We start from the raw sequence: 23,245 nt of genomic DNA on the forward strand, positions 1-23,245 counted from the left end.
TTTCCTGCCTCTGACCTCTAATGTTTTATGAATGGTGTCCTCTATGCAGACGGGTATTTACCTTTTAAAGCAACTAAACCTGAGCGACAAAATGTCCATCAGATGTTGGAAGTGTTTAAATTAATCTCAGTCTTTTTATTGTTTATCTGATTGTATTCCTGCCAACTACTCCTCATTGTCTGAACCCTAACCCTTTTTTTGCTAACTTGGAGAGTGTTTGAATAGCTTGGGTAACACTGTGTCCCAATACAGGTAGTCCCCGGGTTACGATGCACCCCGACTTAAGTTATTCCGACTTTAACATGCCGGTGTCTCGTCTGCCATTTTGTCGCCAGTCGCATAACAGTGGAGAGTGTGTGTTTGAGCTCTGTATTTTTCTCAGTGTAACTTTTTGACCATCCTTTTTCGCTCATGTCCCCAAAAAAGAAACACCTCTCGGCATTGATGGTAAGTATTAGGGGTGTAACGGTACACAAAAATATCGGTTTGGTACGTACCTCAGTTTTGAGGTCACGGTTCGGTTCATTTTTGGTACAGTAAGAAAACAAAATGCAAAATATAAATGTGCTATTTGTCTATTACACACCTTTGTGCTTTCAACAATAGGAACATTAGCCTATACAAAGCTAGAATTCTGCTCAAAAAGTACCGGGTATTTAAAGATAATCCAACAACAATTTGCCCCACGTATTGGTCAGCTTTCTTTCTGAAAGAAAGAAGAAAAAAGAAGTCCTGTGCTAAAGAGAAAAGCAATCCCAATGACAAAGAGTTTAACATGTATTTTACAAATGAAATGCCTCAATGAATCTTTTTTTTTTCCTTTATGAACGGTTTTCAAAAGCTTTATTGGTGGATTTTCTCAAGTTAAAGCGCCACACAGAAATAAATCAATTTAATTGTGTAAGCAGGATCTGTGTATTATTCTTATTATTTAATTACAGGTGTTTTAGCTCATTTCAATTTATTTTATTTAAATGGGCTAATTATTTATTTTATTATGTGTTTATATTTTACAAATGTGATGTAGTATTCATGTATATTAACTTTAGTTCCTATGTGAATATTAGTTCCTACTTGTTTTGTTGTGGTAGGAAGGTTTTGTACTGAACACGGGGCCGTGTTGGTTGTTATTATTATAGCAGAGAAGACAGCAGTAAATCAACAAAGACAAGTCAACTGTGCCCCGATCAACCACTCAAGTAATCTGATGGACTCAAAAAGTGCGTTACGATTGCATATTAGTTTGAAAATCGACCGGATCCACCGTATTTTTACACGAGTGACTTCCACTCTGCCCGATCCTAGCTACCGGTAGTAGTATTGATGCAGGAGGCTCACGCCTCGCCTCAAATAATAAACTCTGCCATTCTTTACGCGTGTGTCGTGTTGAGCCGCTTCTGGGACGCGTCTACACGCAGCCGCAGTGCGTTCTCGCGGCGGCCACATTGTCGCGCCGTTGACGTTTCTGGGTTATACTGTCCTACCGTGTTGGGCCTCATTATAGTAGAGAAGACGGAGTAAATATAATCTACACAAAGAAACTGTAACCCGATCGACACAGAGCCTCGAAAAGTAAGGGTTACATTACGTCAGAAACTCGTTCGGTGCGCCTCCGTTCGGAACCTAGCCCCACGTACCGAAACGGTTCAATACAAATACATGTACTGTTACACCCTTAGTAAGTATAGTATCTTATTTTTTGCTTAATTTGATTAATATGACAAATTATAGATGTTTTGGGATAGTTATTTTAAGATTTATAGGGTATTTGGGGGTAGTTAAAAGGTTAATTCTGACTTATGCGGAAATTTGGGTTACGTCGCTAGTGTTGGAACGGAACTCATTCGTAACCCGGGGACTACCTGTAGAGGGTGTGCATACTACTGGGCCAGGTCAGTGTCAGTGAGTCGGCTGTGCTACACGATGGCTGGAGGAGGTGAAACGCCTGAACTCCCCCCCAAATCCCATCGAGGAAAACTAAATCGCTGGTATGGGAATACTTCAGCTACAGAAAAGTTACAGCCGTGGCTTAGAGGATGAGGGCCAACCGACATGTAAAACAAGTTTGCTGAGGGTGGCTGCCGAGGAGGCAATACCTCCAATATGATTTCCCATTTATACAAAATTAAAGGTTAATAAACACTGTCATGAACGTTTCCCACCAGCTACGACAGTTAAGTCCAGTGTGTTTAGAGTGTCTCGCGGTGGTAAAACATGTGTTTTTTTTCTCTCTGGCAACTGACTGTGTCGAGAAACAGAGTGTGTGTATAATGTAAACATAATACAAGTCATACCCACGTGCTTTTTATGGAAAACAATTCCAAATATTTTTGTTCTGATCTGATGGTAATGTTGAGCTTTGGCTGTGGGTTTAGGCTCACCTAAAGGACTGCATTTATTTTAATTTTATTTAGAATATTTCAGTAATTTATTTATATATTTATTTTTCAATTTATTTTAACTTAACCATATACATCATCATTATTGACGGGTCAGCTTGGCCATGCACTGCGCAACTACTACGTTTCATCACCAATGACAATTTCTGCACTCATCATTGTACCCTTTATCAAAACGTTGGTTGGTCTTCAGGAGGCCGCCCACATAAAACACATGCATACAGGAAACTAATGGTGGATTTCAGTTCAAAAAGTACAAAAGCTTTACAAAATACAAACAGGAAGGATTGTCTCCGGAGTGATTTGTTCGAGGATTCAAGGTAGTTATTATATTTTTCGTACCATGCATGCATTTTGAAACGTGAAAAAAAAAATGGAGAAATTAGCCGCTAAGGCATGGGCATCATAGTTCGCAATATTTATGTAAAATAAATGCTACCTGCACGTTTTTTTGCCTTTAACCAACAATCGAGACTCTTTTACAACCATATCTACAAAGAATTCAGGGATTTAAGCAATTATTCACAAGAATTTCAAAGTAGAAAGCTTTTTGTTGCGGTAAGGCGGCGCCACAGTGAACTTAAAGACGAGGCGCACATTCGACATATTTACGTAAAATAAATTCTACCTGCACGGTCTCTTTTGCTTTTAACCAAGAATTGAGACTGTTTTACATCCATAGTTATGAAGAATATATTCATTAATCATTTATTCACAAGAATTTTCAACAAAAAAGGTCTTTGTCTGTAATTCCAGTCGGTCAGCTTGGACTCCTCGCCAACAATGCAGGCCACCTATTTATTGGCCCGTGCCCCGTACCCATCAATTACATTATGAAGTCTATGACTTCACATTATACTTATGTTCCAATTTGCTAATGTTTTGAAAAATAAAAATCATGTTCATTTGATTTTTTTAAAACCCAGATATCTCAAAGCAACATTTTATAGCTGTAATTGCAATACCGTGTAACCACAGATATTTTGGCTTAACGTTATTATTCCGTCAGAATCTCATACCGACACATGCCTACACCTAAGTTGTTAAAAAAAAAAAAAAAAAAAAAAAGTTTATGTTTGCGCTTTTTAAAAAAGTATTTAAAAAAGAAGTTAAAAAAAAAGACCAAAAACACACACACACAATGGTTCAGGACCTTAAGGGTTAAATTTACGGTTTTTAAATTTAGCAAAACAGATGTTAATTTTATTCTTTTTTTTACTTTTTTTAAAAATAAAAACACTGTACATTGCGGACAATTATTGGTTTCCATGTTCTTATATCACTCAGATATGTACCTAATTAATTCAGGTTTGAGTAAAATTATTGTAATATTCATTCATTCCTTTTCAGAGCCGCTTATCCTCACAAGAGTCACGGGAGTGCTGGAGCCAATCCCAGCTAATGATGGGCAGTAGGTGGGGTACACCCTGATCGTTTGCTATTGTAATATTATAATTTTTAATTTTTTTATAAAAATCACTTTTCACATACGAAAAAAATAAAGGGTGACGGTTATCGTATGGGGAGAGATTTGTCTGAAAAATATTCTCACAAATACATCCGCAATTCACACATATGTAGATCCACAAATATTTGTGAGAATATTTTTGAGACAAATCTCTCCCCATATTATCGGGCTCTACCAATGAGGTGTCCCTTTTTTTTTTCTTTCAAGGAGTTGGCAACCCCATAGGATTTTTGCTGACAATATTCGATGAAAGAGCAGTTGAGCCCACTTCCTGGTTCTCACACAAACCCGGAAGTAACATGAGGGCATCATTTCACTCCGCGCTGATCCAAGAGAGTCTGAATCACCCGCTTCTTCCAGAAGTTTCCTTCCTGCGGTTGGCTGTCTGCCTGACTTGGGCGGCCCCGGGACGTCAGCTTGGCTGATCTGTGCCCCGGGTCAACATTCAGATATGACGTCTGCTACTCGTTCAATCCAAGTAAAACTTGTTGCCTCATCTTTGGCGTGAAAGTCGTTCACGCATCGCCCTATGTCCAGTTTGGCTGGCCCTCTCCCCTGTAGCTAGCCGGATAGCTAGCTGTCAATCGAGTGCCGTGTACCGTGAGAGAAGGAGGCGGTGGCGGCTCCACTTGGAATGTTCGTTTTTTCCGCGAAAGTTGGGTGACAAGTAAATGGTGGCTGTGATGGGGAAAGACTACTACAAGGTGCTGGGAATAGCCAAGGGCGCGTCGGACGACGAAATCAAGAAGGCATATAGGAAACAGGCCCTCCGCTTTCACCCTGACAAGAACAAGTCCGCTGGCGCCGAGGACAAATTTAAGGAGATAGCAGAAGCCTACGATGTCCTCAGCGACGCCAAGAAGAAAGATATTTATGACCGCTATGGCGAAGAAGGTAATTAACTACTATTAGTACATTATTTTCTCCGACTGTGCCCAATGATATGAATCATCTGTTCCGAACTTTCTCGAATGAACCAGAAGCCTGGCGAAGGTTGTCGTTTAACATGCTAAATTGTTATGCAATCATGTTTTTGTCTCTTTCGCTCTCATGAATTGTCACTTTTCACTGAGAAGAAATCCAACGTGAGCCAAGTAATGACGCCATCACTACGTCGCTGGCCATGAATGAATGAACGCCAATATAAAAGTCCGCCATTTTGTTACACTTTTTAATGCGTCCTTATCACGTCACTGTTAACGTTAAAAAGATGTGTCTCAGAACACATGTGGCGGCTTATACTGTACGCGGAGTTGCCTTGAGATACGAGTGGGGTCGCCGCAGAGACCTTTTGGTTTTTTTGCTTTGACTTGCGAGCTAACATTTGACGGGTGCCATGAATGGGCAAATAGCGAACATCTTATTTTTTCTAAAGAGGCTTCAAACTAGAGCTGCCACAAACAATTATTTTTGTGACGAGCTGACTAATTGGTTCATATATAAATCTGTTATTGTTATGACTGGGATTTACTTTATATCTGGAATAAAAATATGCGCTGAGACTTAACATAACATGCAATTGCATAGTATTACAATGTAGTAACATCGTTCTTCTCCAAAGCAAGAGCAGATGTTTGCAAATATCTTATCTTGATTAGGTACAAAATGTCTCTCATTAAGGTCTACAATCACAAAATATTTACTTTCCCCCATTTAGTTTTTTTAATGGAAAAAAAATGTACAATGGTGATGGAAAAGATGGAAGGTTATTGCCCCTTTTTGTAAATAACTTTTTTTTTTTTTTTTTTTTTTTTAATCAATAGAAATGTAAAAAAATGAATAATTAGAGAATACTATGGTCAACAATTCGGAATATCCCGATCGCATATATTTGCGTCTGAGTCACCTGGTTTTGAGAATCTGCCCAAACCGAGTCCCAATCCAATACGCTCTTGCTGACAATGACAATAAAATACTATTCTATTAGCAATTTCATTTTATTTCTGGATTATTTCGTTACTTCTTAGCAGTGTTGGGAGTAACGCTGTTATAAATAACGTTTATAACGTAACGGCGTTATTTTTTCAGTAACGGGGTAATCTAACTAATTACTTTTTCCGCCGTTACAACGCCGTTACCGTTACTGACGGTCAAAGGCGGTGCGTTTCTTACTCTGAATAAATTGAAGAAACTACCAGCCGTGTCGAGTCGACTCTCTGCTCTGTTGATTTGTCATCCAAGACTTGGGGTGCGTTCAGGTTCGAGAATAGCGCATGTACTTCTGACTCTAAGCTGTTTGTCCCTGCTCATTCAATTAGACAATGCTTTCCAAAGTTTGGTAACATTTCTGTGTTTGCTACACCTGATGCTAGCCTTGTTCCCATCTCCCACTGTCAGCCAGCAATAATTCTGCTTCCATCTTGAGGACGGCAGACGCTTTGTAGGTAACGTGAATTGTCGGGAAACGAGCCTGCCTGAATGCACCCCCTCGAGAGATGCGATGGAAGTGATTGTGATTGGCTGAGGGTTAGTCATGTGTCGTGGTAAGCCAATCAGAGCCGGTGATTTCACAAGCAAACCGGAACAGCGCGTGCGGCAAACACACACACGCAAAACAGATGCACAGGGTCGGGATGGCAGAGCATTTGGAAGAAAAATTGTCCTTTAAGAGGTGGAGATACTATAGATAGACACTATTTCAAGTGTGTCGAAATTAAAGGAAAGAACCTGCATGTAATGTGTAATTTATGTCCCGGGGCAAAGCTTTTGTCGACATCTGTGGTAAGCAATTCAAATCTGCTGAAGCACCTAACAAGTGAACTACCTGTCTGTTCTTATCTAGTCCACTGACTCGAATAATGCTCAGAAAATTTCAAATTCTTTGACATACAACAAGTTCTTTTTAAAGTAACGGAAATAGTTACTTTCCCTGGTAACTAGTTACTTTTACTAAAGAGTAATTCAGTTACTAACTCAGTTACTTTTTTGGAAGAAGTAGCGAGTAATGTAACTAATTATTTTTTCAAAGTAATGTGCCCAACACTGCTTCTTAGCCCTTATATATATGGCGGAAAACACAGACAAGGCTGAAAAAGCCGTTTCTGCTCTTGCACCCCTCTTCAAAATAAGCTGCTGTATTTTAAGCCAAAAGAACTGTTGTGTTTGATAGAACAATACGTCTATATGCTGCCATAGCAGTTTCATGGCGCGTTAAGCCCCCAAACTATTTTTAATTTGTCTGTTTTACCCTGGAGATTCCCGTTTACAGACAACCGCTTTTGTTTCAACCCAGACATAAAAAGACGGTAAGTAATTATATCCATTATTTGAAATATCTATCATTTTTAGCTTACAATCGTTAATTAATGTCTAATATTTAGTTTAAAAAAACTTTAAAAAATTATTCACTCACATACTTTAAACTTTTAAACAAATTAAGTCACAATAAAAAAATAGTGTCTGTAGATAGGTCACGGATATCTCCCTCATAACTAGAGGTGTGCAAAATTTCCGATTCTTAGATTATTCGCGATTCGGCCGTGGAAGATTCAAGAACGATTCACAAACATCCAAATTCCGATTATTGAAATATGCGAAGTAAAGCGGAAGTACACAACACTCAGCGCGCCGCGCGGTCTTCGGGACGGAACGGAGCGAGAGTAGCTAAACATCATGCTTAATGCCAATGCTCAACTCACGGCTCTAGCTCAACTCATGCAACGAGATAAAAAAACACAACAACATACCTGACTGCTGCCGAAAAGCTGCTACAAAGTACATCCATATAATGTTACGGTGGATATCATTTATATAGGACTAGATGTAATATAGATTTGGTAGTGTTAGCAGCACATCTACAAAAAGCTAGATGCGGGCGTTATAAACGGCCGCCATCTTAAAGCAGTACACTTCCCTGCAAGGCTGTTGTAGCGAACCTTCCAAGCAAACCTAATCAACTTTTTATCTAAAATACTCCTAAATCGGTAAAATATTGACTTGAATCTATCTTTAAAATAGTTTTTAAACTTTCACATGTCGAAAGTAGACAAAAGGGAAATTATGGAATAACGGGAGCAATTTTAACAAATTTAACGGTTGATTCACAACATTAAATTAATTGAATGTAGTTTAAAGCTGCTGATACAGAATGGGGATTGGAGTTTTTTATTTAATCTTATTTTTGTATATTTGTTTACTGCTATATGTTAACTTGATACTGAAATAGTAGTGTGGTTTAGCCTGAGAGTATTTTTGAACAATTTTGGAACTAATGTACAAAACATTTTTTTTAAAAAGAGGGGAAAAAAGGAGGGGGGTGCATCAATAATCGTTTTATAATCGAATCGGAGCCTCTGAATCGTAATCGAATCGTTAGGTGGCCAAAGATTCCCAGCTCTACTCATAACTATCGCTTAATTGTTTTTTGTTTTTACTGTCGCATTTTCCCCGATATTTTAGATGATAAATAATCGATTCAAACAAAGGAAAAATTGAAAAACAACGTTTAAAGCGAAAAAGAAATCTCGACCACCCCTTAATGTCTGCGATTTCTGCAGAGCGACCCTTGTCATATTCCCGTGCTTCACCCATAAAATCCCCAAAAAGTCTGGCTGTGGCCATTCACAGCTGTGTTTTGACACTTGGTGATACATGCTGCGACACAGAGTTTTTGGATCTAATTATGCTCTCTCATGCTCTCACCTCGAGTTAGGGTTTAGGAATTTGAAATATAGTAGTTTAGAAAAAAAAATTTTTAATGCCCTCCTGCTCAAAATTTTTCTTCCACCCAGAAAGTAGAAATTTTAAGCTTTCCAATTATGCATTTCGGACAATTTTGAAATTTGGCCCAATTGGGGGTCTCAGAGCAGAACGTCAAGCCACCTGAGTATATACATATGTATGTGTGTGTGCGTGTTTTTTAGGGCTGTCCCAAACGACTAATTTCCTCCCGATTAGTCAGCCGACTATTTTTACGATTAGTCGCCTAATCTAATAATTAAAAAAAAATTTTTTTTTACTACTTTAATAATGAAATTTTTGTTGAAGCTTATTAATTCACAAAAAAACATTTTGGAACACCAAAATTATTTATTAACGTATAAGTAAATAACATAAATCAATGTAATAATAATCAATAATAAATCACAAACAATGAGGTCAAATGATGCTGGCATTAACTAATGCAAAGAAAAATGTAAACGGAAACACTGAGACTTCACTTCTTTAACAGGAGTCAAAACAATTCTTACTCATTTTGTGGTATGTCATTGTCTATATTGTTCTAAATGTTAAAATGAATTGCAATGTCCCGGACAACCATTTTCAGAATACTTTGTGTGAGTTCAGATGCTTTTTTTGGTGTGCATTCCGCATTTTGGGGAGAGGGGAAAAACTGTTCAACTTTTGTTTGTTTTAACCTGAAAATAGATAAAGTAGAGGGCACACTGAAATATTACCACAACTATTTTGAATGAGGGGCACACATACTCACAGTAACAAAAATTAAATATATAGTATTAATTTTATAGTATACTACTATATGTACAGTGGGGAGAACAAGTATTTGATACACTGCCAATTGGCAGTGTATCAAATACTTGTTCTCCCCACTGTATATACACAATGATATTTTATAATATAAAGTAACTAACATTAGTGCAGTCACGGATTCCAGTAAGCAGACCAGTGCTGTTTCCATATATATTTTTATTATATTATGTATATACAGGATGTATGTATATATTTTCCCCAAGTGGGAGCTTCCATGATCTTATTAAATGTAATAATTTTTAAAAAATCATATAATTATATTACATATACATTATTTATTTTTGTTTTTAAATAAAAATGCACGTTTATACGACGCACATAATGGTAACTTCCATTTTTAAAAATCGTTAGAAAGTTGTGTGGACTTACAATCCGCTGGCTTGTTGTTTCTTGTTGTCTTCGAAAATTATACTTGGGTGACGGCGCTTCAAGTGTTCATTCGTAGGGGACGTGCTACCGTGATATGCGAGCTCAGTTTAGCAAAGTACACACAATGGCACCCTCCATATTTTCCTTGAAATTATTCCAGGCTCTGGCTATTCTGGTTCGCTTTTTTGGCTTTATCCCACTTTCACGTGTCACCAATTGTGCCCTTTTTGGTAATTGGCGGTGTTTTCAACTCTGCTGTAGTGAGGAGTGAACCGGTGATTCACTTGGCTCGTCGTCGGTTCGGCCCATTTCCTCCTCAGGAAGGCGGCGGCGTGCATAAAAACACCGAGAGGCGTCGGATGGCTCTTTCTGTATACTTTTATTGACCAAAACAAAAAGTATGGGCTGCAGCCACTGAACTCCGCGCTACGCGCGCATTGCGCGCACTTTCCCGACTCACCGATCTCACTCCCTCTCGCTCGCCCACTTTCTTCCTCTTTGCTCAATCTGACAATGCCGGTCACATTGAAATAACAGCGGCCCCCTTGGGGGTGTTAGTAACAACCGCTTGCAGCGCGAGCGCCCGCCATTCTAAACTTTATCCGCATATATATATATTTTTTTAACCCGTCATTACCCGTCGACGGTATGTTTTGCCCGTCGACGTATTTACGTCATCGATGACGTCGACAACGTCGACTAGTCGGGACAGCTCTAGTGTTTTTTTTTTTGTTTTTGTTTTTAAATTGATTAAAAAGCCGATCCTTTTCACCGGATTCCGATTCTCTGAAAAATAGCGAGATCGGCCCAATTTCTGATCACATGCTCAACAATGTCTCTAAACGTTTAACCGACTGTCAGAAAAGTTGTTAATTTAATAATAACAGTTGTTGATTAATTGTGGTAGCTCTATTTAACATCGATATCACAATAGCCTAGGAATTTGTGGGTGTAACTGATGTCACTAACAATGGCAGACTATCTGAAATACTCGCATTTGATTGGCTCAAACAGTTCTGGCGTTTAAAAATGTGCATAAAGCAGTTTAGTTCAGATGGATTGAATATCTGTCGCTGTCAATAGCAACTAATGCTGAGGGGCGGGGTGCATTTCTAGCCTCGATGGCAAACAAACTTCCTCAGTGTTTTAAATAAATGTGGTGGAAAAGCTGATTACGACGGCTTCCTGTTTCCTATTTTAGGCCTGAAGGGTTCAACTGTCGGTGGTGGCGGAGGTGGCGGGGGCCACAACGGCTCCACGTACAACTACACATTCCACGGTGACCCCCACGCCATGTTTGCCGAGTTCTTCGGAGGCCGCAGCCCTTTCGACCACTTCTTCTCACAGAACGGCGGTAACGATGACGCGATGGACCCCGCCGACCCCTTCGCCACCTTCGGGATGGGCAGTTTTCACCGGCCCTTCAAGTCTCAGCCGGGCGGCCCCCGTGTCGCCCGGGAAAAGCAGAAGGACCCGCCGGTGGTACACGAGCTGAAGGTGAGCCTGGAGGAGGTCTTTGCCGGCTGCACCAAGAAGATGAAGATCTCCCGTAAGAGACTGAACCCCGACGGCCGCACCACGCGCAGCGAGGACAAGATTTTGTCGGTGGACATCAAGCGCGGCTGGAAAGAGGGAACCAAGATCACTTTCCCCCGCGAGGGCGACGAGACCCCCTTGAACATTCCCGCCGACGTGGTGTTTGTTGTGAAAGACAAACCTCACCCTGTGTTCAGGAGGGAGGGCTCCGATATTATTTACCCTGCTAAAATATCACTCAGAGATGTAAGTACAGTACCAGAACCGGTGCAATATCGGTAACTTTATTTTTATTTTATTTTATTAAAATTGATACCTTTACCTATTTTGTTAAGAAAGGCAAACAAATCTTTCTTTTTGAACAAATTGCAACAAAAATACAATCCATTGAATTAGATGAATAAAAAAAGATGCTCTGGTTATGGCACCCCAATATCACGCAATTTTTTAAAAATTCTTTTAATTTCATAGTATTTAACTCATTGAGAACAATAGATGTCCACTTTATTTAAACGAGGAGGACATGCTATGAATGGCCGTGTTTCAGTGCCACTGATGATGCTAGACGCCCAACCCATTTTGACCAGGATGGCTGACAGCAATCATTCGCTCCTAGCCTCTCCCAGTCAAATGGATTGGACGTCTAGCCCCGTCAATGTCAACCAATGAGTAAAATGCGTGCCCTGTCAAGGGTTAAGCAACTATAAAAAATTTGTTGCAGCCCTGGTGTTAATTCATTTGCGGATGCGTTTGTTTAGGCCCTGTGCGGGTGCACTGTGAGCGCACCGACGCTGGACGGCCGCACCATCACAGTGACGTCGCGGGACGTGGTGAAGCCGGGCACCAAGAAGCGCATAGTGGGTGAAGGCCTGCCGCTGTCCAAGTGGCCTGACAAGCGGGGCGACATGATCCTGGACTTCTGCGTCAAGTTCCCCGACAAGCTTGGCCAAAACACTCGTGACGCGCTCAGGCAGGTTCTCCCGCCGTGACGTCCGCAACGCTCCCTCTTCTGGCGTCGTTCTTCAGGGTGCTGTTACTTTGGTTTACTTTAAAACGTGGTCTTGAAACCACTCAGGGCTGCTTTGGCTTCAGTTTGAAGACAAAAATCTACAAAAACATCTTAAACGCAAGACCAGAGAAGTGACTTCAGTTTTTAATCCTCATTCAAGGACAAAATGCAGCAGTGAAAAAGAAAAAAATGTGTTAGAGTGAACCAACACTGCTCAAGCTTGGAACTGTTTATTGCTTTAAAGACACTTAACAGTCTGCTGAGTGAAACTCAACAATGGTGTAGTAATAGGGTTGCCCTGACAACAAATAGATGGCAGAAAGTCTTAATATTGCGAGACAAATGGCATTTTTTTCCTGTTTTATGCATAAGATAGGTCAAAATGAGTGTTTGACTTGGTTTTGTGATTTGATTACAATCACTTTTGAAAGTCCGAGCGCTCTGTGGCGATGTGACATCACAGTCACACTGCGCCTTACTATGCAAGCACTTGCCCACTTTGTGCTTCCTACACACTCACCCGCTAATGGCCACACAAGGTCTTAATATAAACATAGGATTTTATTCCTACTATGTAAAGTTGTAATTAGGGCTGGGTGATTTTACGGTCTGAATCGTAGATTGAAATAAGTTCGATCTCGGCGATCAGCCGTTTAATATTAACATGGTGCTGATTGAAACTGGGTAGTATGGAATGTTCTGAACAGTCGCCCAGAAAGAATCCAATATTGATGGTTTTCAAGATGTTTATTATACTTCAATTGAGGTAAACAGTACTCCTAAACACACATATGTAGGAAAATTGCACTTCCTAACCACTAAAATATCAAATATTACGTTTTCCAAAAGTGCCCGCTAGCTTAATGCTAATGTACGGAACGGAATTCGCTGTTGAGGCGCTAATGAAAATTAGCATTGATTTAAATCTCCAAAGAATAAATATTAACACACAAAGGCCACACAATTTCTTGTCATAAATGACAAATATTTGTTTTGTGCGTGGACTAAAACAAGTTGCAGCATATATCAAAAAAAAAAAACAGCAAGAAAGCGTTCTTCTTCCACCAGTTTGTGAAGTGCTGCCCCCTTGTGGCCAAAGTGTACACTCAAGGCTGTTCTTTTATAAATGACTGTAGTGTAAATGCAATGTGGTAATTTATTTTTCCGATATTTTTGTTATAATTGAATTTGCATGTTAATATAATGTTAATCACTAGTTATTGAAGATGCATACTTAAATTAATTAGTAATACAGTGTTACCTCTACATACGAAGTTAATCCGTTCCAGGACCTTGTTTGTAAGTCGAAATGGTCGTATGTCGAGCAGGATTTTCCCATAGGAATACATTATAATTCCATTAATTCGTTCCACGGCCCAAAAACCTTCACTAAATCCTTAAAAAATACTGCTGGTACTATTACAAATGGCAATTACACATAGCAAAACAAATAAATTATAAATCAAAATCGGAATAATAATAATAATAATAATTCCTCTATTAATGTAACGAATCGGGTTCTAATGTGGCGGACGTTTTTTGCTGACCCTGAACGCACCGCGGTGCTGACGTGCCAGAGGCAGACCGGTGAGCTTGAGTTTCACTTTCACTTTGAATGTTTTCTTAACACCGTCAATTGCGGCAGACAGAAGGTGTTTTTGTTTTGAATAAGTTGTGAAATAAATGATAAAAACGTGGCGAAGTTGGCGATTTCTCTGGAGATGTTACCACAATAAGAATTGTCAGCTTAACTTATAAAGACTGGCGAACGATGGTCGGAGGAGGACCGTGGAGATGTATTGTTGAGCCATTTCACGGATGCCCACCCTACGCTCATATTTTTCTGTCATTTGCATCTTCATTTAGAAGGTAAGCGTCAACTTTTTCCTTGTTTCACCACCTGTACCAACCTTTTCTGAAACCAGTGTTGATTTGTCACACAAGAAAATCCGCCGTGCATTCGTCTGCGGTGCTGCCATTGTCGTCGTATTTCGAGCATGCCGTCGGATGTAGAAACAAATGGCGAGTCAAATTTTACGTCGGATGTCGAAAAGTTCGTGTGTCGAAGCGATCGTATGTAGAGGTACCACTGTATCTGAAAATGAAAACTTCCCAAGGGTGTCTTTGTTATCCCGAAAGTGGCTCTTTTTATTATTATTATTAACATGTGTACGTATATAATATATACACATACACCTCCTAAAAAGGCACTAATTTGTGATCATAGTTATTTTTATACATACTTTCACTGTGAAGTATTTATTACTTTTCCATAATTCAATTAAGTTTGTAAGAGGCAGAGTATTGAGTTCTGTTACTTTCACATCATGTGTGAATAAAGTGTTTCTACTCTCTAGTTTCTTATATTTTCATTGCAGATTCTATAAAACCACCAGTTTATTAGAAAAAACAATTGAAAAAACTAATATATGATTATATGATATGAAAGGGGGGGGGGTATTTTTTGACCAAATCGCCCAGCCCCAATTGTAATACTTACCAGACAAAAAGTGAAGCTGCCATTTGGTTTCTTGACCAAAATTGAAAGTTAGAATATTAGTTGTTCAGAAAGAGAAAACTTTCAAGAATAAAAATATTCACACATTCTTTCTATGGTTTCACCATTTGACTTGCAATAGGACTATTTTGATATTTCAGTGGCGCCCTTGCACTCTTATGTGGAAAGCACCTTACAGTATTTCAAGAAGAATCGCCCTCTTCACCCTCTGCGTTTCTCAAGCACCCGTGTGATGTTCAAGTGACACGGGGTGGGGGGTTCATTTCCGCTCTCTGAGGTGCTAGCTCTGCTTTAATGAACGATATCACACTGTGAGTTTCAACATCGCTGACCTCGAGTGGACTAAGTTTACTATGTCGCTTACCTCATACACGCCGCTCTCGTTGCAGTGGTTCTGTAAGTAGCATTCAAATAATTTGGTATTGATTAGAAGAAAACGTAAGGATTTTTCTTCATGTGCCAAATATTTGGCATGTGTGGACGCGGAAAGAAAGTTGAGAATATTTTTAATATATTGTGTCATGTCATAAAAGTAGTTGTTTGACTTTTTTGGTGACTTTTAAGTGGGATGGCTGACAGTGAATAATCATGTTTTAGTGCCATTGACTGTGATTGAAGTTCATCCATGGCTTCCTTGCCTTTGTTTTGTTTACGTCATATACATTGCCTATGAAAAGTCTACACACCCCATTAGAAAAAAACTTTAATTAATTTAATTAAAAATATACTAGGTTATTGCAGTTTACAAGGCCACCCTTAACCAGATCTTGGCAATATTCTGAATATGAAAGGGTTACTGACTGGCGTTTAAATGTAAGCTGTTGTTAAATGGGAGTCAGTACGCTTCTAATTAACTCAAATGTTAAAATAATGTTTTAGTATTTGATTATCAACCGAAGGAAAACTTACAGAAAAGCAAAATCTGGAAGACCTGAACTTACTTGGGGATATGTTGGGCACTTTAAATGGCAGGTGCTTGCTGACTCCCGTTTTAAATGAATTTGATTGTGTTTGGTTAATGATAAACCGCCTAAGTTATAAGTGGGTGTGCACACATTTGCAATGTGTGTGTCCCCACACTAAAATATAAGTGTGTCTTCCAAAACTGAACAATAGGTCAAGTTAATGGCCAAGATTTCTCGATATGACACACATTTGAAATTGAACAGGGGTGTGTAAACATATTAGTGGTGGGATGATGGTGATACCTCAAGGAGTGTTTTGGCGCATTACATAAACACTTGACACTGTAGGCTAGTAGTTCGAAAATTGTCACAGGTAAACAAGATGAGGGGGAAAAAACGATGGAAAATCTCATAAGATGCAAACCCAGCATTGGCCTGTGAATTCTTATTTATTCAATTGCTGGTGCTTTACTGAAAATATGATCTCATTGCACAATTTCATTTGCTCAATTTGTCTGCTGAGTTGTTTAAAAGTTCAGAATTTGCTTAAAAACTTTGTAAATGCTAAAATGAGTTTGGTTTTGAAATATAGCAAAATGGTAATAAAATTCAGAGTCTGTTTTTTAACTTAAAATCCCTAAGTGTTTAATCATACAAAATAACAGACTAAAAATGGATTCATTTGTACATTTTTTCCTTTTTGGGAGAGGAACTAAAGTCTTTGTAATGTCTTCCATAATGCAATTTCTCCTTGAACATTAGGAAAATGCTGCAAGCTCCAAGACTGATGAACAGAGTTCATAACATTTTTTGTGCACATTGTGGCATGTAACATCAACATATGCCTCAATATCAATGGACATCCACAATAGATGTCAAACTCACAGCAACAACACTCTCTGGAAGCCCCTTTTTTTGTTTGTTCCTTTTTCCTCATATTTCTCACTCACCATGTCCTCGATGAGTGTTTGATGTTTCATGTTGACCACAGCCTCACCAACTGCTTGCTTGTTAGGAACTGCAAGCCGAACTGAAATATTTTGTTTTAAAGCTTTCAAAAGGACAAATGTTAACAAACGGTATTAAGACTCAAATGCTTTTGTAATGTAATTTTGTGTTTTTTGTAATCCAACAGACACAGCAACAGCAAACAGTTTAGTTACCATCCAACAAATCCGTAACAAGTCAATAGTTTACTTATTTAAAAAAAAAAAAAAAAAAAAAAAAAATGTTATTAATGGCGCGCCACAGCAAAATGACACACGTCCTTTATGAACCACATAATTATTTTTTTTTCTCAAAGCAATACACACACACCAGGGGTTACTCTTCTGTTGTCCCATCACTTCTTCATTTACTTTTAATAGGCTGTACAAGTGGCTTCTGATGAAATGATAATGGTATGATTTATTTCATGGCTGGATTTGCATTGCCGCCATCGACAGGACCACCTGGTTCAATTGTGATGTATTTTCTTAAATTTTATGCACTATGAATTTCACTAGTTTTATTGCATTCTCACAAAATGTTTGCCTCTGGGATATATGAATAGTTCATAGGCCAGACAACTGCAAAAACGGAAATAAATTGTCTTGTTACCTCTATGTCATGGTTGTGGTGTTTACGAATCATTCAGTACAGAAGTGCTGTAAGGGGCTTTGACGCCATCTAGTGTACGGCTGTTAAAATGCATTTCCGGGCTTTTCCTCACATTTTGTCATTTGCATTCACAAATTGCGTTTTAAATATTGCAGGAAAATAAAAAGTTACTATGAAGCCGCTTAAACTAGACTTTACTGTTAGCATGACACCTGAATGAATGTCCTTTGGTGGTTTTTAAACGCAGATACGAGCTAGTAAGACCGTTGTTGACGTCACCTCCAGCACCACTTTTTTTTTTGCTTTTGTCGTGTCGGTCATTAAAAGGAGGACAACGTTGAGATTTATGACCACATTACTGACGCGAATCAGATTTGCACTTATTTCTAAAGATAATGCATTTGATTTAAAGTAGTGTGCGTGAACTTAAAACAAACAAACAAACAAAAATCACTATTTTAAGTGGGCACCAGTTAGAAATATCATGGATATTGAACTCCTCCAAGGTGAGTTCATCAGCAAGTTGCAGGCATTAGTTGCAATTGATTTTTGCATAATGTACATTTTCATTACTTGTACCTGAAATCATATTTACAAATTGAAATGGGAGGGAATTTAAAGGGGGGACTATAGTATTGTGCATCATTCAGTGACTGATGGGCAAATTAAAATCAGTTTATGACAAAATTGCACAAAAAAGTTGATGAATTTCTTCTCCCAGTTGCAAGCATCAGAGAATGCAGCTCATTCATGGATAATCATGGGGTGAGGGACCTTGATGACATGTCCTTTGGGCGTAAGGGACTTCCCGCTAAAAGACACTATAACCCCGTCTTCAATGCCGGTGGATGCCGAGAGGTAGCAGCTGAAGAGGCCGTGCCGCTCAAAAGGACCAAACATTTAAGCCTCCAAACTCTGGTCAGAGCTACCAAGATCTCCGCAAAGTCTTCATTGGCTAAGAGGATTAAATGCAAGACCAGCTCCAAACTGGAGACCCTCAAACCGCATTGCACGGTCAAATCCACCAAGTTGTCTATTAAGACTGGGCCGACCAGAAGACCAAAGCAGAATACCCCCACCAAAACAGAAACTCTCTTTATGAAGCGAAGGGTTAAGCCCACTAAGGTTTCAATGAAGTGTAGACCCACTAAAGGGACTAAAAGGAAAGCCGCCAACAAATCGGAAACGCTTTTGAAGAAGCAGAGGTTTGAAACCACCAAGGTGTCTGTAAAGATTGTTCCAGCAAGTCAATCCTCGAAGGCTAGACCGAGACTACAGACCCTCTTGAAGAAGCACCAAGGTAAAACGAAATCACAGACCCTAATGAGAAAGCACCGATGTAAAACCAAACCGGTCAACAACATGAGGTCGCACAGAGATAAAACCAAATTAGGTATCCTAATTAGGAAAACACAGGGTAAAGCCAAAATGGAGACCCTGTCTAGGAATCGAGGGGGTAATGTCCAACTGGACTGGCAGATGCACAATCGAGGGGCTAAAAGAAAACTGGAGATGCTTACCAGGAGGCAAAGGGGTAAAACAGAGTCTATGAAAACCATCCTAAAGTCAAGAGCCAGAACCATCCTGGCATCTCGAGGTAGCAAACGGAAAACTAGTACAATACCAGAGAGCCTAACGAGGAGTCAGTGGCTCAAAGCCACCCAGATGTCCATGGTTCACCAGGCTGAAAAGCGACTCTTGCCCTCAACTGTTCATGGTAAGTCCTTAACAGACTGACACTGGACACTCTTGACCAGGTTCTAATGACCTATTTTCAAAGTCTGACTGTGTGTATGCAGACTCATTGGAGCACAAGTATCAGCAGCTCGAGAAGATCGGCGAAGGAGGGTTTGGATCCGTCTACGCTGGTTACCGGAAAACTGATTCTTTTCCTGTAAGTACTCTGTATTGACGTTTTCTTCTGAAGCGCGAACCAATTAATGTGACTTCTAGGTGGCTATCAAACACATTCCCAAAGATGAAGTCAAGATCATTCCCCTGGTGAGAAGAGAGTCAGCAGACGCCTCGCATTGTTCTTTTCGCTGTTGACGTTTCTAATCCGATAGGACATAAAAGGGAGGAAACACGATATCCCGCTGGAGGCGTTGCTCATGCTGCAGGCGTCGTGCATCAAGAACGCGGATGGGAAATCAGCCGTCGTGTCTCTGCTGGACAAATATGACTTGGATCAAGAGCTGGTGCTGGTCATGGAGAAGCCAGTGCGATCTGTCGACCTCTTCACGTGCATCGCCAGATGTAGGCACTTTAAGGAGAACGAAGCCAAGGTATGAGTGCAAAGGGTGCTGCGTGATCTTCAGATACAGTGCCTTGCAAAAGTATTCGGCCCCCTTGAATCTTGCAACCTTTCGCCACATTTCAGGCTTCAAACATAAAGATATGAAATTTATTTTTTTTGTCAAAACTCAACAACTAGTGGGACACAATCGTGAAGTGGAACAACATTTATTGGATAATTTAAACTTTTTTTAACAAATAAAAAACTGAAAAGTGGGGCGTGCAATATTATTCGGCCCCTTTACTTTCAGTGCAGCAAACTCACTCCAGAAGTTCAGTGACAATCTCTGAATGATCCAATGTTGTCCTAAATGACCGATGATGATAAATAGAATCCACCTGTGTGTAATCAAGTCTCCGTATAAATGCACCTGCTCTGTGATAGTCTCAGGGTTCTGTTTAAAGTGCAGAGAGCATTATGAAAACCAAGGAACACACCAGGCAGGTCCGAGATACTGTTGTAGAGAAGTTTAAAGCATACTGTTGTGGAGAAGTTTAAAGCCGGATTTGGATACAAAAAGATTTCCCAAGCTTTAAACATCTCAAGGAGCACTGTGCAAGCCATCATATTGAAATGGAAGGAGCATCAGACCACTGCAAATCCACCAAGACCCGGCCGTCCTTCCAAACTTTCTTCTCTAACAAGGAGAAAACTGATCAGAGATGCAGCCAAGAGGCCCATGATCACTCTGGATGAACTGCAGAGATCTACAGCTGAGGTGGGAGAGTCTGTCCATAGGACAACAATCAGTCGTACACTGCACAAATCTGGCCTTTATGGAAGAGTGGCAAGAAGAAAGCCATTTCTTAAAGATATCCATAAAAGTCTCGTTTAAAGTTTGCCACAAGCCACCTGGGAGACACACCAAACATGTGGAAGAAGGTGCTCTGGTCAGATGAAACCAAAATTGAACTTGAACACACCATCCCCACTGTCAAACATGGTGGTGGCAGCATCATGGTTTGGGCCTGCTTTTCTTCAGCAGGGACAGGGAAGATGGTTAAAATTGACGGGAAGATGGATGCAGCCAAATACAGGAACATTCTGGAAGAAAACCTGTTGGTATCTGCACAAGACCTGAGACTGGGACGGAGATTTATCTTCCAACAGGACAATGATCCAAAACATAAAGCCAAATCTACAATGGAATGGTTCAAAAGTAAACGTATCCAGGTGTTAGAATGGCCAAGTCAAAGTCCAAACCTGAATCCAATCGAGAATCTGTGGAAAGAGCTGAAGACTGCTGTTCACAAACACTCTCCATCCAACCTCACTGAGCTCGAGCTGTTTTGCAAGGAAGAATGGACAAGAATGTCAGTCTCTCGATGTGCAAAACTGATAGAAACATACCCCAAGCGACTTGCAGCTGTAATTGGAGCAAAAGGTGGCGCTACAAAGTATTAACGCAAGGGGGCCGAATAATATTGCACGCCCCACTTTTCAGTTTTTTATTTGTTAAAAAAGTTTAAATTATCCAATAAATTTTGTTCCACTTCACAATTGTGTCCCACTTGTTGTTGATTCTTGACAAAAAAATTAAAATTTTATATCTTTATGTTTGAAGCCTGAAATGTGGCGAAAGGTTGCAAGGTTCAAGGGGGCCGAATACTTTTGCAAGGCACTGTATGTGTTGGTAATAAACAGTGTTTGTCTCCACAGAACATCATGAGGCAGCTAGTTGACGCCGCCATCAAAATGCACGCTGTCAACGTCTTCCACCGAGATCTTAAACCGGGAAACATTCTCCTGGAGGCCACCTATGGGGTCCCGCGGGTGCGCGTCATTGACTTTGGCTGCAGCTGCTTTGTAAACGAGGAGCCTTATCACATCTACACCGGAACCCTTTCCTACGCTCCTCCGGAGTTCGTCCTGAGGGGAACGTACAGGGCGGGCCCCACAACAGTGTGGCACTTGGGGGCCATGCTTTTCGAGTTGCTGGCCGGAAGCAAGCAGTTTGACACTGTTCTCTTCATCTCCCAAATGCTCCAACTCAATCGGGTTCTGTCTCAAGGTATTGTATCACACCCCAGACCTTAAAACACTGCAGCTCAGGTTTTCCATGTTTCTCTCCCACCAGATTGCAAAGATTTCTTGCAGATGTGCTTGAAATGCGACCCGGAGCAGCGTGCCACCCTAGTGCAGATCCACCAGCACCCGTGGCTCATTTGACATTTCACCTAAACTCAACTTGATTTGGATTATCACTGTAACAGTCCCAGACTTTGTGGGATGTATAGTCTGGCACTCAGCAGCCCAGACAAAGCACTCTAAATGATCGCGGGTGCAGTTTTCAGGAGAGTATTGTTTTTAATGATGTCGTATTTGTCATAGTTTCAACGTGGAGTAAAAGAAACTCGAATAAAGTGTTTCTTCAAAAAGTGATGTCTTAAAGGGACAGCAACACCCAGCATCCCAGTGGAAAGGATCCTATTTGATTCTATTTGATTTTTCTAATGTTTAATAGTGGAGAAATATTAGCCTGTACTTCAAGGAAGTGGCTGCATGACATGGGCAGCTGATGTTTTAGAATGCTGGTACTGTTTTAGCCAATCAAATGCAAGTATCTCTGATTGCTTCTTCATCCTCGTGATGTAATTGACAACGTTATCAAGTGCACTGGTGCGTCTTTTTTGCTTAATAATACATTATTTTGCCAAGGGAACACACTGTAAAACCTAAATCGCTTGGAGTCCAATTATTAGTTCCATTACAGTAGGTTCCGTACAGCACTATTTGACATAATGCAAGAGTTAAAAATTAGAATTCACTTTTATTAGACAACAGTTCTTGTGACAAGTGAACATGAATAAATATGTTTACAGAAGTGAATAAAGTGAAATATTTGCATGGATCAAATAAAAAAATACAGAGTATTTTGAATAAATATGAACACTAACCAGCTGTCATAGTAGTTGATAAACCATATGTTATCCAGATCGGGTCCGATCACGTTATTTTCAAAGTATCGGAATCGGCAAAGAAATATCGGCCATGCCTTTTTTTTAATACACAGTATATATATATATATATATATATAATTTTTTTAAAAAATTAAATCGTTTTCTAATTTTATTTAATGCTACTGACATAATATGTCACAGTCATCCAGAGTCTTTAGTTTAGGCTTAAGGTAGGGTTATCAAAAATATCCCGATACCGGCGGTAATTAATTAAAAAACGTTAAAATATTTAATGCAATTAATGTTTTTGCTGCACGACCCTCTCACTCATTGTCGCGCTCAATCTGTAATGACGCCGTTTTACCTATATAGAGAGATAAAAGGCAGCGCTATATGAGTAGAGTGAATTTTGGCAGCCTTTGGAGCCTTTTTGTAATTGACTAAAGCCTTGCAACCCCTCTCCCTATGAATAGAAATATCAGTGGAAGCAATGTGGGGAAGCAAGGTGGCAATTGATCTTTGTCTTAGCGCCTTAAGTTATTTTCCAACGCAGAGAAGATATATCAATTGCTAGCACGACGCACAGTCATGGTTCCACTTCCCATCATGCATTTGGGATGGCCACAGTATAATTTACTGAAAGCTCAACAAATACACGAGATGGTAATATTTAGTCACAATATACAAAGTCACAAGTCTTTCTATCCGTGGATCCCTCTCATAGAAAGAATGTTAATAATGTAAATGCCATCTTGA

The 23,245-nt window shown here is 39.8% G+C and overlaps 2 protein-coding genes across 2 annotated transcripts in view; one reads left to right on the forward strand and one right to left on the reverse strand.

Annotated features, from left to right (window-relative positions):
• LOC130904558 (very-long-chain enoyl-CoA reductase-like) overlaps positions 1-4,511 on the reverse strand; it is an 18,852-nt gene extending 14,341 nt beyond the window's left edge. Inside the window, exon 1 of the mRNA XM_057817401.1 lies at positions 4,215-4,511. The gene's annotated coding sequence lies outside the window, so the exon portion shown is untranslated. The remainder of the gene's footprint in view (positions 1-4,214) is intronic.
• Positions 4,202-17,298, forward strand: dnajb1a (DnaJ heat shock protein family (Hsp40) member B1a). The gene is made up of 3 exons (XM_057817400.1): positions 4,202-4,761; positions 10,928-11,508; positions 12,021-17,298. The coding sequence occupies exons 1-3, from the start codon at positions 4,539-4,541 to the stop codon at positions 12,249-12,251; spliced, it is 1,035 nt and encodes a 344-aa protein (XP_057673383.1). The 5' UTR covers positions 4,202-4,538; the 3' UTR covers positions 12,252-17,298.
• The last annotated feature ends 5,947 nt before the right edge of the window (positions 17,299-23,245 follow it).

The sequence above is a fragment of the Corythoichthys intestinalis genome, chromosome 16 (assembly GCF_030265065.1).
Source record: "Corythoichthys intestinalis isolate RoL2023-P3 chromosome 16, ASM3026506v1, whole genome shotgun sequence".
NCBI lineage: Eukaryota > Metazoa > Chordata > Actinopteri > Syngnathiformes > Syngnathidae > Corythoichthys > Corythoichthys intestinalis.

Coding starts and splice junctions, on each gene's coding strand:
- dnajb1a (XM_057817400.1), top strand. CDS start 4,539: ATGGTGGCTGTGATGGGGAAAGACTACTACAAGGTGCTGGGAATAGCC. Junction 4,762..10,927: donor TGACCGCTATGGCGAAGAAG/GTAATTAACTAC, acceptor TTCCTATTTTAG/GCCTGAAGGGTTCAACTGTC. Junction 11,509..12,020: donor CTAAAATATCACTCAGAGAT/GTAAGTACAGTA, acceptor GCGTTTGTTTAG/GCCCTGTGCGGGTGCACTGT.